Source organism: Ctenopharyngodon idella, chromosome 15 (genome assembly GCF_019924925.1).
Source record: "Ctenopharyngodon idella isolate HZGC_01 chromosome 15, HZGC01, whole genome shotgun sequence".
In the NCBI taxonomy this organism is placed as follows: Eukaryota; Metazoa; Chordata; class Actinopteri; order Cypriniformes; family Xenocyprididae; genus Ctenopharyngodon; species Ctenopharyngodon idella.
In genome coordinates, this window is record NC_067234.1 from 24,185,884 (window position 1) to 24,203,975 (window position 18,092).

General features: G+C 33.5%; 1 protein-coding gene across 1 annotated transcript; it reads left to right on the plus strand.

Moving 5' to 3' along the window:
• Positions 1 to 2,551: 2,551 nt before the first annotated feature.
• On the plus strand, positions 2,552 to 17,972 carry itgae.2 (integrin, alpha E, tandem duplicate 2). Its single transcript, XM_051863812.1, has 32 exons — positions 2,552 to 2,705; positions 2,937 to 3,039; positions 3,179 to 3,258; positions 3,401 to 3,474; positions 4,947 to 5,052; positions 5,139 to 5,231; positions 5,328 to 5,396; positions 5,538 to 5,659; positions 5,763 to 5,914; positions 6,032 to 6,185; positions 6,462 to 6,606; positions 7,200 to 7,270; positions 7,420 to 7,540; positions 8,600 to 8,727; positions 9,000 to 9,137; positions 9,236 to 9,436; positions 10,975 to 11,102; positions 11,233 to 11,363; positions 11,454 to 11,602; positions 11,823 to 11,942; positions 12,585 to 12,655; positions 12,747 to 12,870; positions 12,978 to 13,064; positions 13,155 to 13,234; positions 13,329 to 13,409; positions 14,934 to 15,009; positions 15,095 to 15,196; positions 15,285 to 15,314; positions 15,424 to 15,504; positions 15,747 to 15,833; positions 15,913 to 16,023; positions 17,061 to 17,972. The coding sequence occupies exons 1-32, from the start codon at positions 2,678 to 2,680 to the stop codon at positions 17,112 to 17,114; spliced, it is 3,297 nt and encodes a 1,098-aa protein (XP_051719772.1). The 5' UTR covers positions 2,552 to 2,677; the 3' UTR covers positions 17,115 to 17,972.
• The last annotated feature ends 120 nt before the right edge of the window (positions 17,973 to 18,092 follow it).

Sequence of the window (18,092 nt, forward strand, 5' to 3'; positions counted from 1 at the left end):
ACGGCATAGCCACAGACCAGTCAGTAGGCACATGAGCAGCATAACTGGACCACAGAGCAATGGAAGAAGGTGGCCTGGTCTTATGAATCACATTTTCTTTTACATCACGTGGATGGCCGGGTGCGTGTGTGTTGCTTACCTAGGGAACACATGGCACCAGGATGCACTATGGGAAGACGGCAAGCCACCGGAGGCAGTGTGATGCTTTGGGCAATGTTCTGCTGGGAAACATTGGGTCAGGTCATCCATGTGGATGTTACTTTGACACGTACCACCTACCTAAGCATTGCTGCAGACCATGTACACCCTTTCATGGAAACGGTAATCCCTGCTGGCTGTGACCTCTTTCAGCAGTATAATGCGCCCTGCCACAAAGCAAAAATGGTTCAGGAATGGTTTGAGGAGCACAACAACAAGTTTAAGGTGTTGACTTGGCCTCTAAATTCCCCCGATCTCAATCCATTGAGAATCTGTGGGATGTGCTGAACAAACAAGTCCGATCCATGAAGGCAACTTACAACCTCGCAACTTACAGGACTTAAAGGATCTGCTGCTAACGTCTTGGTGCCAGATACCAAAGCACACCTTTAGGGGTCTAGCGGAGTCCATGCCTCGACGGTTCAGGGCTGTTTTGGCAGCAAAAGGGGAACCAACACAATATTAGGAAGGTGGTCATAATTTTATGCCTGATCGTGTGATATGTGCATCTCAATCGGTCTCAATCAGCTCCTTCGTTCAGTAGTCAGGGCACTGATCAGGGAGTCGACCTGTCTCAATCGCAAAATCCTTCAAGTATACTGAAATATTTGCTTCTAAAAAGTCCCACAATGCACTGTGAAATCCAGGGAGCATCGATGCTCACTATGTTCCATTAACGGAAGTTCTGAAGCGCGAAACATAGATGTTTTGAAAAAACAAACCGCTATTTAATAATATTTCAGCATATTAAACATACATTGCTAGACAGGTAGCTGACATTTATAATTATTTTACAGCTAAAATGTTGCAGGGATATGTAACAATAAAAGTATTTATCATAATGTACTGTAATAAATGTCTGAAAAAATCTGTTATGATGCAGATTATATTGTGCAGAGATATCAGTAGTGACGTTGTCATCATCAGTGTCCAATGTGGAGTGAACCAGGGTCCTTACTGTCCTTACCAGTGCCCGAATTTGCATACACTATATTATGACTCATGAGCCAGGGAGCTGACTGAAACACACTCTGAGTCTTGGAGTTTTGAGCTGTGTTCGAAATCACCCCCATACCCTCATTCATTATAGACTTCCTTTATTGATCCCCAAGGGGATCATGGCTGTGTATTATGGGTATTCTCTTGCCAGTGAGTGTACAACTCTGCAACGAAAATAGCGTAGCAACATAACAGGGGACAGACGAATTTGTTAAATAAAGTCGTTATTTTTGTTTTGTTTTTGCGCACAAAAAGTATTCTTGTCGCGTCATAACATTAAGGTTGAACCACTGTAGTCATGTTGACGGTTTTAACGATGTCTTTACTACCTTTCTGGATTTCATCAAAAATATCTTAATTTGTGTTCCAAAGACAAACGAAGGTATTACGGGTTTGGGAGGGTGAGTACTTAATGACAGAATTTTCATTTTTGGGTGAAGTAACCCTTTAAGGTTATAGAGGACGATTTTGAACACAGCCTAGGTTAACTAATTTTTTTGTCACTCACATGAGATTGACCAGTAGCGAAGTACAACCATCCAATCAACTCACAATGGACAAAAGTCACGCTCTACGTTTTTTTCTTGTTCAAGAAGCCACTTCAATCAGATACTGTATACGTCACAATAGTTTGCACTGAATTGGTTTCGCAAAAAAATCATGCATGTACACCGGTGCCTCAAACCACTATTTTTAACTGCCTGAGAGCCAAACACACTGTAGCTTTAACTCATCATAGCTCACTCTAAAAAATGGCATCACCTAATTGAATAGTTATTAGCAAGAAATACTAATACTAACCATTGTGGTGATTCATATTTTTTCTGTTCTTTTCAGTTTTTTTTAAAATTCAGTTTGTCTACATACCATTAACCATGTACGTATACCATTTTCTACTGCCATATTAAAGTGCTATTAAAGCACTATTACACTCAACTGTGATTTAACTGAAATTGCTTGTATACTCTTGTTCAATAATATATATATATATATATATATTTTGAGGTCAATTTAAACACTTTGGCTTGAGGGTGAACTAGTTTTTATAGTTAGAGTTGCTGGTTTCCATGTTCACCACATCCTGTAACAAAGTCAGCGTTAGATCGTCTCAGATAGTTAGATACATGCCCTCTTGCAAAACTAGTGAGTATGCCAGTGATAATGGGCATCTCGCTCACTTTAAAAAGATTTCTAAAATAGAAGGACAATTTTTTTTCCAGTGGTCCATTTTCTAAATAGAAAATACACACACACACACACACACACATATATATATATATATATATAAACTGTAATAAAAACCTAATAATTTTGAATTCCCTTCACTATTGAGTAAATGTGCGGTGTGTGAAGTGTGTCATGGGGGAAGGGTTTAACAGTCAGCAGCGGCATGTTCTACTTTCTACACCACAACGAGCTGCTGTCTGTCTCAGTGTGCTGATATGGTTTTTTAAAGCGTGGAATTGATCAAATTCACAAAATGTACAAAGGACTGCTATTTTTGACTGGTATGTATTTATTTAGAGTGTTGATATTCAATGTTTATACTTAATTATTGTATACATTTATTTCTGTTTGGGCATGTTTTAAACATGATTTAAATATTTGAATCTGAAAATGTCTGGGCAAAAGTAGAAACAATATTATAAAAACATAATCTTTTTACTGTGTCCCTATTAAGTAAAATTCTGCAGTCTGAATCGTTGTGTTTCTACTCATTTTTTACATGAATGTTACAGTCATATGCAGTGTGAATGGATTCAACGTTCAAATAAATCCAGTGAAGCATTTTACAAATGAAGATCCACTCTTTGGGCAAACGGTTATTCAATCAAAAGATGGGTTAGTCATTTATGATATTTTTTAGATAATTTTGTAATTTTACTAAATTAGTTAAAATTACAGTAGGTCATAATAGGTCATCATAAAGAACATTTATTGACATATTTTAGTAAAATTGACCTAATTTGTCCTGTTCTAGAGTTTTTGTTCCTTCCCCAACAAATGGAAATCTTTTCAGATGCCATCTAGAGAATGAATGCGTCAAAGTAGATTTTAACGGTAAGTTTGTCTTTTGTATCTTTTCATTATGAAGCTAATTTCAAAATGTAAACTTAACTTTGTTAATTTTAATTATGTCCTCTCTGATTTACAGAAATACTTTCATTGTAAAAATCTTATTATACCAATATCTTTTTTACAGATAAAAAACCAAAAGGCCTGAGACCTGTAGCATCTGTAGCTACTACCATGACATCAGAAGATGAGCACTTTGTGGTATGTATAACAACAGGGGTGGCAAATATGGCAAACAAGTGTTTTATTGTTTATTCAACATGAAGTAAACTGTTCATAATCAGATATAGTTTGCAAAAGGTTCTGTGTCTGTCGCACAACATTCTCACAGTAAACCGCAGAGAGTGTGGCTTCCCCTTCACATACGTGACAGACAGATGTGTCGGTTCTCCTTCAGAGTACAGGAAATAGTCTTTCAGAGAGCAGGAAAATGGTGGGAAAATAGTTTGTTAAAAGTAAAGTAAGACTAGAAATGTTGAGATACCACAGTTATTTCTGGGGAATTGTATTTGTTTATATGTATTGGGACATTAGGGGAAATTGTTCAGGATGATACTTGTGACTATCAGGAGGAAGTCATCAACATTTTGAGTCAAAACTGTGACTTCACCAAAACCAGTGACGGCACTTCCCTAGTGAAAACATCTCTAAAATAAAACAATGTACTCTTAGTCTAGTTTCAATCAAAGCGATTCTATCACTGTGAGTAGTTAAAAATTTACTACAAATTCTAATTAAAGGGGACATATCATGAAAATCTAACTTTTTTCCGTGTTTAAGTGCTACAATCGGGTCCCCGGTGCATCTACCAACCCAGAAAATGTGAAAAAGGACAAATCAGTAACTTTGTTTTGTTAAGCTTTTCTCTGCAAGCATGTGAAAAAATGAGCCACTCAGATTTCGCTCCCCTAGTGACGTAGGAAGGGGATCATCATCCTATTATACTATTACCACCCTTTAATCAGCACGTTTCCACCCACGGCGCCGCCATTTTGTTTTCTCAAGCGACAACGGTGTACCTGTTTCCACTTCTTTAGAGAAGAGGAAGAGTTGTGGTAGTAAAGTGTTGTTGCAATGCCGCCATTTTACGCCGGACTGCTTCACAAACGAGGGTCAATTAAACGCTGGATTTGCAGAAAAGATTAACATGGCAGCACATGCTAGACGATGAGTTGAATCAGCTCCACAGCAACTACATAAATTTATCCACTGACCGTTCAGAAACGTCCAGATGCATCACGTCCAGTCTCTCATCAGTGTTCGACTCCGGTTTGAACAATGTAAGGCCGAATACCGTTACTGACGATCGTCATTTCTGCTGCGTGAGATTCTCCAGTTTTGTTGTTGTTGAGCAACCAAATTGCGAGCTGTTAAAGCTCCGCCCTCTTCTGGAAAGTGGGCCGGGAGCAGCAGCTCATTTGCATTTAAAGGGACACATAAAAATGGCGTGTTTTTGCTCACACCCAAATAGGGGCAAATTTGACAAGCTATAATAAATGATCTGTGGGGTATTTTGAGCTGAAACTTCACAGACACATTCTGGGGACATTAACATAGGACATTAACAGCTGTTTATTCAGTTAGAATTAAATGATAGCCAAATATGAAGAGGAATGACTTCAGTGAAAGATACAATCGAGATATTTAGATTTGTGTATTTTTTTTCTCCCAAGATGTGTAATCAGGTTCGCATAAAAAAGTCAGTAACTGAGGATTTGAATGGAAAGTGCCAACAGATGAGTCTCACTGGGAAAGAAGACCTGAATCCTGCTGAATTAGGTATGAATGGATGATTTAATAATGGTATTTCAGATTCAAACAGATAAAATCCTACCGCTGATTTTCCTAAATCTCTTTCATCTCAGTCAACACCACCACCACCAACAACAACAACAACAACAACAACAACAACAACAACAACAACAACAACAACAATCGAGGTAGAAGAATCGATCAAGGTGAGTCCACCTGAGATAAAATGAAATGAACTGTTGTAAGTGTGAGTCATTTAAAGAATCTGATTGCTAATTTACATTTCTGTCAATATCCACAAGTTAAGAGGATGAGAAGAGAAGCCCAGCCAGACAGTGACACAAAAACAGATGATGATGAGGATGATGATGGTACTAGTCTATGTTTAGCTTTTTAAATAAATCTGTGTTAGTATTTATGTCATGCTGATGGTGTCATACTACAGATCAACAGAATGATGTTTTAAAAGAAACCATTATTTTTATACTGATATTTCAGAACATCTTTTTTAGATGCTGGGACAGAGATTGCTTTTGTGCTGGACGGCTCTGGTAGCATTCAACATGATGACTTTCAGAGAGCCAAAGACTTCATCCACAATGTCATGTTCAATGTTTGGAATGCATGTTTCGATGCAAGTATAAACTAAAGGATTTTATGACACATTTATAGTTATTTTGTACAATTTAAAAGGTATTTTATCTAAAAAAAAAAAAAAAAAAAAACTCTCTCCTCAGTGTGACTTTGCGATAGTGCAATATGGCAGTAAGATCAGGACAGAGCTCTCACTTCTAGACAATAAGGACGGTAACAGAACCTTGGAAAAGGTCCAGAAAATACAGCAAATTTACAATCTCACAAAGACTGCCTCGGCCATCCATCATGTCCTGTGAGTTTACAAATTATGATGTGACATTTTATACCTTAAGTGTTTGATTAGCATGTAGCACTTTTGTTGGTGATACGTTAATGTCATGGTCTCACTGATTTCATTGGTTGTTTATAGTACGAATATTTTCATCCCTGAGAATGGATCAAAAAATAACTCCAAAAAAATAATAATTGTGTTGTCTGACGGGAAAATTTTGGGAGACCCAATGAATCTTAATGATGTTTTGAACATGCCACAAATGAAAGATATCACTCGCTATTCCATAGGGGTGAGTGTCCTGTTTACTGCCTATTTCTGTAGCATTTTAATAATGATTAAGTGATAATAAATCACTTTTTAAAAGATACATCATCTGTTAGAATTACCTTAATTTATTTTAATCTGTCCTTGTAGATACTTCTAGGTTCACCAGCTTAAGTCCAACTAAAACACTCATATCAGCTATATTACTCATAGTTTGTAATTTTACAGTTAATGATTTTTATAGTTCAACAAAATAAATCATAAAACCCATACATCTGCAATAACTTCATGTCATCTTTAGGTTGGTGACGGTATTCTGTCTAATCCTGAAGCAATAAAAGAGATGAAGGATATAGCAGGTCCTAATAAATATTTCAGTGTTTCCAATTATGCCGGATTAAACGACATTGTGTCCTCACTGCAACAAAGTTTAATTAGAACTGAAGGTAAGTTTTCATCTAACATTACACTATATAATAGACAAAGGCAGTTTTGTGGATAGTTCCCATGCTAAAATCTGTTTATATGCTGTAAATTTGCTCTATAGCTTAAATAAACAGCCATTGTAAAATTAAGCCCTGCTGATATTCAGTGCAACAGCACAGATTTGCAAGTGGTATTGCTTTAAATAGTTCAGTGAAGAATATGTAAATATTAAGTGTAACATTTTAAATAAAATATTGCCAGTTTATTCTAATCAAAGCCACACCAGAATCAAGCATTGCATCTTGTCAACACCAGTAGATGATGTTTTGTGCATGAATCAGTGTGCTTTAAGGAATTGGTTTAGTGAATGATTCAATGACTCTTCCTTATGGAAAATGTTTAGTTCCCAAATGAATCAGTATGTGTTAATGAATCGGTTGAGTGAATGATAAATTACTCATAAGGACAAATTTATTTCTGGAGCACACAAGTAGACAATAAAATATTCTAAAACAACTTTGACTATTTTGTAACTGATTATGCAATGTTATATTAATGTGATTTTTACAAGTAGAATGAGTTTTGTGTAATGTTGGACCACTTTGTGTCTCAGGCACTCAGCAAGGTGCAGGAATTCAATTCCAGCTCGCTGAAGCTGGATTCAGCTCCCATATTGTGCAGGACGTAAGTAGCATTTTTGGTTACTGATAACTTTAATTCAAAATTGTAATTTCTACAAAGAAATTGTGTGGATGTTTGCAACATCTTTTCACAAGATGATTGATTGATATACTATTACCTTTTTCCTTTTTCTTTTTTTGCTTCCTGCATAGAAATCTGTTCTTTTTGGAGCAGTTGGTGCCTATGACTGGAGTGGTGGGGTCATTTTGAAATCTGGTGACACTGTGAAATTTTTGAATGACTCTAATAATGGACCCAAATTTTCATATTTAGGTGAGTTGATTTTTTCACTTTTTTTAAATTACTGTTTTTATTAAAACTTTTTAAATAAACAGAACAGGTATAGTTACATAAGAACATTTACGTATAACAATAATAATTAAAAATATAATACATTTAAAAAAAAAAAAAACAGACAGCGGTGTTGACATTAGCATCTGATTCATACATTAAAAGAAAAAAGAATGAAAAACGTAAGAAAATAAAATAATATTAAAATAAAATAAAATAATGTAGGGTGCAATTAAACTTTAAGGAATACATTTATATTCGGTTAGATTATCTGCAGGATTTATACATTAACATACAGTCAAACCAAAAATTATTCAGACGTTTTTGATATTTTTGGTATATTTTTACTAATGGGTGCAGGACACTATAGTTCATTTATGTAAGTGAGTATAGCAAAATAAAGTAAACTGTGACATATTATACCCAAAAATTCTTCATAGTGTGGACTACCAGTAAAATTGATAAAAAATTTGGAACCAAAAATTATTCAGACACTTTGACCTGACCATGTTTTGCTTAAGTGTTATCTGACATAATTAAGATTAATTTTTTCTGACACAGTTTAACTCTGAGATCTTGTCATATTTTATTACCATTTTTTTTTAAATATAGTGAATAAACTGTATTAATGAATGAAATGTTCAAGGTGTCTGAATAAATATTGGTTTGACTGTACATTAAAGTTGTTTTCTTTTAGGTAAATATTTAAGATTTTCAATTGGTTCCCATTCCTGTTGTGAAAATGTCCAATTTCTACTGAGTTCAGCAGTCATTTTCTCTATATGTATATATATACACTGTATGTTTGTGTCCATTCTGTTAAGGTAGGTTCATGCAGTGGCATCAGTAATCATCATACTAAGAGCTATTAATAATATATGTTAGGCCTATTTCTATAGTTAGGATTTACTAAACAGTGCTGCTGGGGAATCAATTGCAGCATTGTACAATAACAGCATAGTTTTTTTTTATATAATGCAAACCTGGATAAATGAAAGTCATCTCAGGTTCTTGTTTGTTGAATCTCCTTTTTGATCACAGGTTATAGCGTCACTTCTGCTCATTTATCCGATAAAACTCTGTACATATCTGGTGCACCACGGTATAACTTAACTGGTGGAGTTTTTATTTTTGATGGCTCTGAAAAGTATGTGCTCCACGGAGATCAGGTATTTGTACAATTGATATCAACACACCAGACTGTTTGTTTTATATTATATATATATATATATATATATATATATATATATATATATATTTTTTTTTTTTTTTTTTTTTTTTTTATCCATAAAACAAAAATCATACAGTTTGAACAACACATTATGGTGAATGTATTTTTAAAAAATAATTATTTATGAAGTATTTTTTTCTTGATTACACTTAGCCCAAATGTACTCATTTGCTAATATGATAATAATGAAGTGATGTGTAATTGTCATAGGTTGGATCTTACTTTGGATCAGTTCTTTGTGCCTTGGACATTGACAAGGATAAATACACAGATCATCTATTAGTTGGAGCACCACATTTCTATCGAAATGGGGAGGAAGGCAAAGTGCTAGTGTACAAATTGAATCAGGTATGATCATACTCTCCTTTCGGCTCATGGATATGTGTGGGCAATAGTATAACATGATTTGTAACTAATGGGGTTATTTTTAAAACGTCCCAATGCAGGGCAGGTTTGAGAGCGTGACCATGGAGCTAAAGCATGACGAGGGACAGACCTTTGCAAGATTTGGTGCAGCAATTGGCTCTATAGGAGATATTGATGGGAACAAGTACAATGATGTAGCAGTGGGTGCTCCCCTAGAAACAGATTCCTCTGGAAGCATTTACATTTACAATGGATTCAAAGAAGGCCTTCAGTTTTCACAAGTGGGTATCAGCACATTTTGAGCTTCTTTCTCAGACAAGGCTTAGATTAAGCCAGGATTAGGCCTTAGTTCAATTAGGATATTTAAAGGGTTAGTTCACCCAAAAATGAAAATTCTGTCATTAATTACTCACCCTCATGTCGTCCCAAACCCGTAAGACCTTCGTTCATCTTCGGAACAGAAATCAAAATATTTTTGATGAAATCCGAGAGCTCTCTGACTTCTCCATAGAAAGCAATTTAATGACCACATTCAAGGTCCAGAAAGATAGTAAAGTATAGTCCACGTGACTACAGTGATTCGACCTTAATGTTATGAAGCGAAAAAACAGAAACAAAAATAACAAATGTATTCAACAAATTCATCTCTTCCCTGTCAGTCTCCTATGCTGTTTACATTGTAAACACAGTGCAGCACTTCCGGGTTCAACGTCAGAAAGCCAAATCATTATAAATAAAGTCATTATTTTTGTTTTGTTTTTGTGCACAAAAAGTATTCTCTTCACATCATTAAAATTAAGGTTGGACCACTGTAGTCACATGGACTATTTTAACAATGTCTTTACTACCTTTCTGGGCCTTGAAAGTGGTAATTAAATAGCTTTCTATATAGGAGTCAGACGGCTCTCGGGTTTCATCAAAAATGTCTTAATTTGTGTTCCCAAGATGAACGAAGATCTTACGAGTGTGGAACGACATGAGGGTGAGTAATTAATGACAGAAATTTCATTTTTGGGTGAACTAACCCTTTAAGTAGCTTTTATAAACATAACTTAGAAAAAAACATTACTGGTGTGCATCTTGAGACAAAAAAATGGCAGTGACATATTTTAAGATGTATGTCAGTACAAGTTGCCTTTAAAACGTGTATTTTAGTCTGGGAATAGGCTTAAGCCTAGTCTGTAAAACCAGTGGTTGAGATTTTTTATTTTTATTAGGGTGTTTACAAAAAATTCTGAAAAATTCTGATAGAATTTTTTTTTTTTTTTAAGAAATTTGGACAATATCTGGACAATTTATGATTCCTCAAGGATCATGACAAAATGATAATTATTATTTTATATTAATTATTTAAAGAAATTTTATTTAAATAAAATGAATAAAATGAAATAAATAATAAAAGTAATGAAATCAATTGATATCCTGTTATAGCAGAATTTAAGAAGAGACTGATTTCAGATGGAGTCTCTTCATTACCATGAAAATCATGACCCTTACATAATAAACCAGTAATTTTATGAATATACAATCCAATGAAAAAACAGAATGATTTTGCATCTTTTGCTTCATTATCATTTGCCCTAAAACTATGAAATGTTATGAACAATTATGAGCTTGTTTCAAAATATAGCTGCATTATATAACTGCTATATTTTGATAGCTATATAACTGTTTTATTCTCTTTTAATTTAAAAATGAATTTGCTTTTTTAAAATAATAATAATAATAATAGACCTAAAGATGAATTCTTTAAAGTTTGTCTTTCCATCTCAGTGTGACTTGAAGTGTTTTCAAATATAATTTGCTGTTTCCTCCCCAGAAAATTTCACCCTCAGATTTTGGAATGAAACTTGTGCATTTTGGTCAGTCAGTAAGTGGTGCTCCTGCCACGGCACTAAATAAGCCCTGCATCGCTGTTGGAAGTCAAGGGAGAGTGACTGTTTTTGAGTGAGTAAAAAACATTTTGTTAGATTTTGTTACATTTTTTTAAATCATATTTCAGAATACATTTGTTTCATTGTAGGATAGGGGAACCTTCTTTTTGGATGTTGTTTCATGTTCGTGCTATTTTTTACAGGACTATCCCTGTTGTGGTTATCGAACCAGCTATAACAGTTACTCCGGAAGAAATTTTACTGACTCAACGGATGAGCAAGCTTGACATAAAATTCAGTGTATGCTTTGACATGAAAAAGGGAAAACTTAAACGTAAGTGTTCTGTTTCATTTCAGTGAGTATTTTTGATCCAAAACAATCCTCATGATTATTTTAACCAAAATTCACTTTCTGTCATTTTAGCTGAAGAAAAACTTCCTCTTCATTACCAAATTGATTTGGATTCTGATGTAAACAAAAAGCGTATCACTGCTGATAACAGCGATCTCTTAAAAAACACTTTTACTTTGACGGCAGATACAGAGTGCACACATATCGACCTACAATATTCGGTACGTTACTTTTTTGTTTGGTTCTTTTTTTCCTACACAACTTCTTCATTTTTTAAGAAAATAAAATGTTACAAGAGGAACAGAGATCCAGCCTATTCCTACCACTCCAAATTGTCAGAGAAGTTGTCAGTATTCATTGAACAGCAAATTATTCATTGCAAAATTAATTGGAGAGCTATGATCCTTTCTTTGTGATATTGACTGATTGTCTTATTTTCAGGAGTGTTATGATTGTTTTTCACCTATTAAAATCAAGCTGAATTTTTCATTGGCCCCCCACCCAAGTGGAGCCCCTATCCGAATTCTTGACATATTTACTCCAACTGAGGTTGTAAAGAAGGTAAAAAAAATATATATATTTTTTTTTCAGAATGTTCATAATATAAAAATTTCACATGCATTTGTGAACATAGTCATCGTTCACCATTTGTTACACTGCTGTTGGTCAGTTTTTTTGTGTTTTTGAAAGAAGTTTCTCACCAAGGTGGCATTTATTTAATTATGAATACAGTTAAGTAATATTGTGAAATATTGTTACAATTTTAAAGGTATTTAAAAATGTAATTTATTCCTGTGATCAAAGCTGAATTTTCAGCATCATTACTCCAGTCTTCAGTGTCACATGATCCTTCAGAAATCATTGTAATATGCTGATTTGCTGCTCAAGAAATTATTATTACTAGCAATGTTGAAAATAGTTGTGGTGCTGGAGACTGTTACATTTTTTTATGATTCTTTGATGAATAGAAAGTTCAAAATAACATCATTTATTTGAAATAGAAATCTTTTGTAACAATATAAATGTTTTTACTGTCATTTTTGACCAATTTAATGAATACCAAGTATTATTTGATTTAAAAAAAGGTTTTATCCATCATCCATATTAGGCTTTTTTTTTTTTTATTAAATGACTTTCAATTTCTGTAATAACATTTAAAATGTTCATAGCAATCTATGTATTTATATTTTTTGTTATTTTTAGATTACCCTTCAAAATGACTGCAATGCTGGAGATTGTAAACCAAGTATTACATTATCTGATTCAAAAATTAGGTATGTACTGGTGACATTAATTAAATTAACTGAAATGTAAAAATACAGTTTGATGGGGGGTTTTTTGTAACTAAAATAATTTACATTGCAGTGAAACTGTGATCATAATTGGAGAAACTCAAAGCTTGAATATCAACTTCACTCTTACGAATACTGAAGACCCTTCCTATATGACCACCCTGACTTTGACGTACCCCAGCATACTCAGTCAAAGGGTAAAAAAACATGACCTCACCTTCATAAGACTTGCAAAAGCAAATTACATCTGCTGTTGATACATTTAGTAGATACAGGACAACCTGGTTTGGTGTCTAACTTTCAGAAAATAGAAGGTGCCCCCTGCCCTGTGAAGAATGACAATCAGATACAGTGTAATATTCAACACCCAGTTTTCAAAAGAGACACACAGGTATGACTTTATCTATGAAACATAAGAATTCTGATATCATTTGCACTTGATTTTTTAGTAATAAAAGTTGTTTTATTTTTTATTTTCTAGACCAACCTCTTCATCTCCTGGCAGCTCAATGACATCGAATCTGAGTTGAGAAATTCTGAGATTATCGCTAATCTAACCAGGTTTGAGAGCTGATTCTCTTGCTTTTTATATAAAAATCAGTTTTAAATATAAAAAAACAAAAAAACAAAAAACAAATATTTTCTCTGGTTTTAGTCAGAATCAAGGCTCTCAGCTTCTGGACTCAAAAACATATGCATTTAATGTGATGTATTCCCTACCAATCCATCTGAAAGGGTAAGTGAACAAACAACCTGATAAGTATTTTGCATTAAAGGGGTCATGAATTGAGAAATACGTTTTCCTTGATCTTTTGACATATAAGAGGTCATTGTACTATAAAAACATCCTGCAAGTTTCAGAACAAACTTCCTTGGTAGTCCAAAAACAGCTTTTATTGAAATCCTAGCTCAGAAAACAACTCGTTTTGGATTTTGTCACATTATGATGTAATAGTGCGACTGAAGACCACCTTATTATTTGTTTGTTCGGTTTCACTGTGGATTCTTTGGTAAATCAGTCGCAATTTTGGCACAGATTTTTACTGTAAGATATGGACCTGACAGTAATACCGCAACATGTAAATAACTGTGTTAATTCTAATGCCTAATTGGTGATTTCTGATATTTAATGATTCATGTACAGTCCGACGTTCTTTGTATCAAAATCGTTTATTGCTGTTTATGCGTCAGAATCAAGCCAGTGACTAAACGTCAACTTCACCTTATTTCTCTTAGTAGCATGAAAATACACTTAAATTGTAATTAAATTCTATACAGAAAGCAATCAAAGAACGCTCCCTTTATATTCACTGGAGCTGTCAATCACAGCGCAAGTTTATCAGCGACTGAGTTCTGGACTCTTGCCAAAAATCCCATTATAATCAATGACGCTGTCTGCACTGCACAACAAATATGTATTTACATTGTGTTTGTACTGTTAGTTATGATGAAAGCATTCGTGAGAGTGCAGAAATCGAGTTGACAAGATCACTGCATTCATGCGCTCAACAGACATGTCTTACATCGCCTACAACTAGGACTGCACAACGATTAATCGCGATTAATCGTTTGCAAAATAAAAGTCCGTGTTTACGTAATATATGTGTGTGTTCTGTGTATAATAATTATGTATATATAAATACACACACACGTATAAATTTAAGAAATATATGCATGTATAAATAAATATATATTTATATATATTTTATTTTACATATAAATATAAATTTTTTCTTAAATATAAACATGTATGTGTGTGTATTTATATATACGTAATTATTATACACAGAACACACACATATATTACGTAAACACAGACTTTTATTTTGAAAACTATTAATCGCGATTAATCGTTGTGCAGCCCTACCTACAACGCTGCAACCTTTCATGTGACGGAAGTAGATCTAAATATAATGGCATTATCAACACTTTCACAATTAGTTAAAAAGTTTTTGAGAGAGTTCCACATGTAATACTTATTTCATATGCAAAGATGTTAGCCAATCACAGCAGTGGGCGTTTACACTGAAGTCTCACAGCAGACACACCCCTTAAAACCGAGCGTTCAAATCAGAGACCTAAAATCAGGGTAGAAAATGGTCTTTTATTTGTAAATTATGACAATTTTTGATGTAAAAATCATATTTCAAAATTATATATTTTTAAAAAATGCAATTCATGACCCCTTTAATCCTTTTGATTTTGTAATATTGAAGCATATTTATTATTATACTATTATTTATTTATTCCATAACAACAGCACAGCCTCCCCGAATAGACTCCGTATTGAAGAGGGGGCAAAAGGAGAAACTCAACCCATGAAGTTTGTTTTTAAGGTACAGTATATAAGAACCGGCTAATTTTATGTTCATATATTTCATATATTATACATTTAATATATTCTGTTGTATTCTGATTTAGCTTGTAGGTAAAAATAAGTATGGCGCTACAATCAATGTAGTTGTAAACATAACAAAGGACACGTACAAAACCGATCTGCACATCAAAAGCGTCACACCAGAGGTACCACACGTGAAATATTTAGTACATAGAGTGACCATAAACAGCATGAAAGCTTTCAAATTAACATTTATTGCTCTTTTTGCATTAGGAGTGTGTTTTGAAAAAAGATGAAGTGGAGGTAAGATATTACCCTGAAACAGTGATCATGCTTTCAAAAAACTGTTCAACTGTTTATTAAATATTTTAAATTTAAAATACATTTTATATTTATATTTTTGTGCCTGCAGGTACAATATACCATCAGCTGTACCATGAAAGAGCTGAAGGAAATTACCATTGATGCCTATGTTTTCATACATGATGTTCAGGTATAGTTGTATAGGTGATTTCACGCCATGTCGTAATTACGAGATTTCAACTCAGCTCGTAATTACAACTTGAAAGGTGGGAATTTCCAAGGTCGTGAACAGCTCCGAGTAGAATGTCACATGTTTTCATCTCGAAATTATGGAAATAACGACCAGGCGTGAATGCAGCATTTAATCCAGGTATAGTGCTAATTGTGTGCATCAACTAACTGTTTATCCACTATAACTTTTCAAACTGATAGGACAAATTAGAAAAGATCACTGCCGTTGGAAAATACAGCTTTGATGAGACCGTCTATGCTGTGAAGGATACTTCAAGGACCGCTACGGTGAATGAAAGACCCTTTTCAAAAATGCAAACATGTTATCAAGCATTTAATGACGGAGAGATTTATTCATGCAATGCAGGTGGAGGTGATGATTTCGAAGCTGACTGTGACATCATCTAAAGGTGCCATCATTGGAGGATCCATAGGAGGATTTCTGTTCCTTTTCATCATTATTATCATTCTCATAAAGGTAAAATTAACCCTTTCTTTCTGTCCCCACACTTGATAAAAGTGTTTTATGTATAAAAATCTGCATGCTGCACACTGTATACAATAAACTGCAGAAATACACTACCAGTCAAAAGTTTTTGAATGGTAAGATTTTTTAATGTCTATAAAAGAAGTCTCTTCTGCTCACCAAGGCTTCATTTATTTGATCCAAAATACAGTAAAAACAGTCATATTGTGAAATATTATAACAATTTAAAATAATTTTCTATTTATTTTATCATAAATTATCATTACTCCAGTCTTCAGTGTCACATGATCCTTCAGAAATCATTCTAATATGCTGATTTGATGCTCAAGAAACATTTATTATTATTATCGATGTTGAAAACAGTTGTGTACAATTTTTTTTCAGGATTATTTGATGAATAGAAAGTCCAAAATAACAACATTTATCTGAAATATAAAGCTTTTGCAACATTATAAATGTCTATACTGTCACTTTTGATCAAATTCTTTAATTTCTTTCCAAAAAAAACAAAAAAAAAAACAACTCTTACTGACCCCATACTTTTGAAGGGTAGTGTATAATGTTACAAAAGCTTTCCATTTCAGATAAATGCTGTTCTTTTGGACTTTCTATTCATCAAATAATCCTGAAAAAATATTGTATACAACTGTTTTCAACATCGATAATAATATTAAATGTTTCTTGAGCAGCAAATCAGCATATTAGAATGATTTCTGAAAGATCATGTGACACTGAAGACTGGAGTAATGATGCTAAAAAATTCAGCTTTGCATCAGAGGAATAAATTACATTTTAAGAAATATTCAAATAGAAAACAGTTTTTTTAAATTGTAAAAATATTTCACAATATTACTGTTTTTGCTGTATTTTGGATCAAATAAATGAATCCTTGGTGAGCAGAAGAGACACATTTAAAAGTCTTTTCGTTCAAAAACTGGTAGTGTAGTAAGAGTTGCAAGATTGTATGCTATTCTGAACAGAACCATTTTCTCAGCATGCATTGACTCTTTATGTGATCTTATTTTCAGTGTGGCTTTTTCCGTCGCCGCCATAAAGTGGACCAAGCACAGAGTCCACACTGAAGACTGCCAAAGCCCAGGAGGGATATATATATTCCCATATATCTTGCTTACATTTGTGTCAAGAAATTGTTGTTTATGAGATAAAAGTTATCTTGTTTATTTTAATATCAATTTAATAGCTTTTAGTGACTGATTGTATTTAATATAGTATGTACAGAAAGAATGTTAGACAAAATCTCTATATCTAAATAAATGTAAATCCTATATATCCCATAATCAAGGCACTAATTTCCAAAGTCCACAATCAAAATTTAAATATCATTTTAAGAGGAATTTGAGCAGAATCATCTAAAAACATAGTTGATTTTAAAAATGAAATTTATGGCAAGACACATTTGAATACCATTTTGGTTGAAAGAAAAAAAAAAAAATTGTTTTGGTGGTTTGTTCTTACTAGCGTCAAACAGCTCTACGTGGTGTACACACATAAACAGTCACATATAAGGCAGGTCATGTGATATGGCCTTGTATGGAGCTCTCTCACATGTCTGGCTATGTTTAGGCTTACATCTGACTAATGAATGTCACAGCCTGTGCAGAAATAGTGGACAACACACAAAGATTTTACATTGTATCTCAAAGTTTTAAATGAATTGAATTATAATATACATACGTTATGTGCAGTGCCAATGCTACCACATGCTAATCCACTATACGTTCTCAATTTGTGTAGTAATTGCTTAACGAATCGTTCTTTAGTTCACGAATGAGCCAAGAACTGATGAGTGAGCTGATATTTGGGGTGAACCATGAGAGCCTAATAGATTAATGCCACAAATAAAATGTCATGGAAATATGCTTGTATTTTATTTTTATTTTTTTTGTATATGATTAATAAATATTTTTTGACGTACACAAGATTTGTTTTTGTTTTTATATATATTAAAAAAAATAGCATTTATTAAAGCAAAATTATTGGATATCGGATAAATTCAGTTTTTAATATTTTTAATTATATATAGGTTCTAAATAACTATG

Coding starts and splice junctions, on each gene's coding strand:
- itgae.2 (XM_051863812.1), top strand. CDS start 2,678: ATGTACAAAGGACTGCTATTTTTGACTG. Junction 2,706..2,936: donor AGGACTGCTATTTTTGACTG/GTATGTATTTAT, acceptor TGAATGTTACAG/TCATATGCAGTGTGAATGGA. Junction 3,475..4,946: donor CAGAAGATGAGCACTTTGTG/GTATGTATAACA, acceptor TTTTCTCCCAAG/ATGTGTAATCAGGTTCGCAT.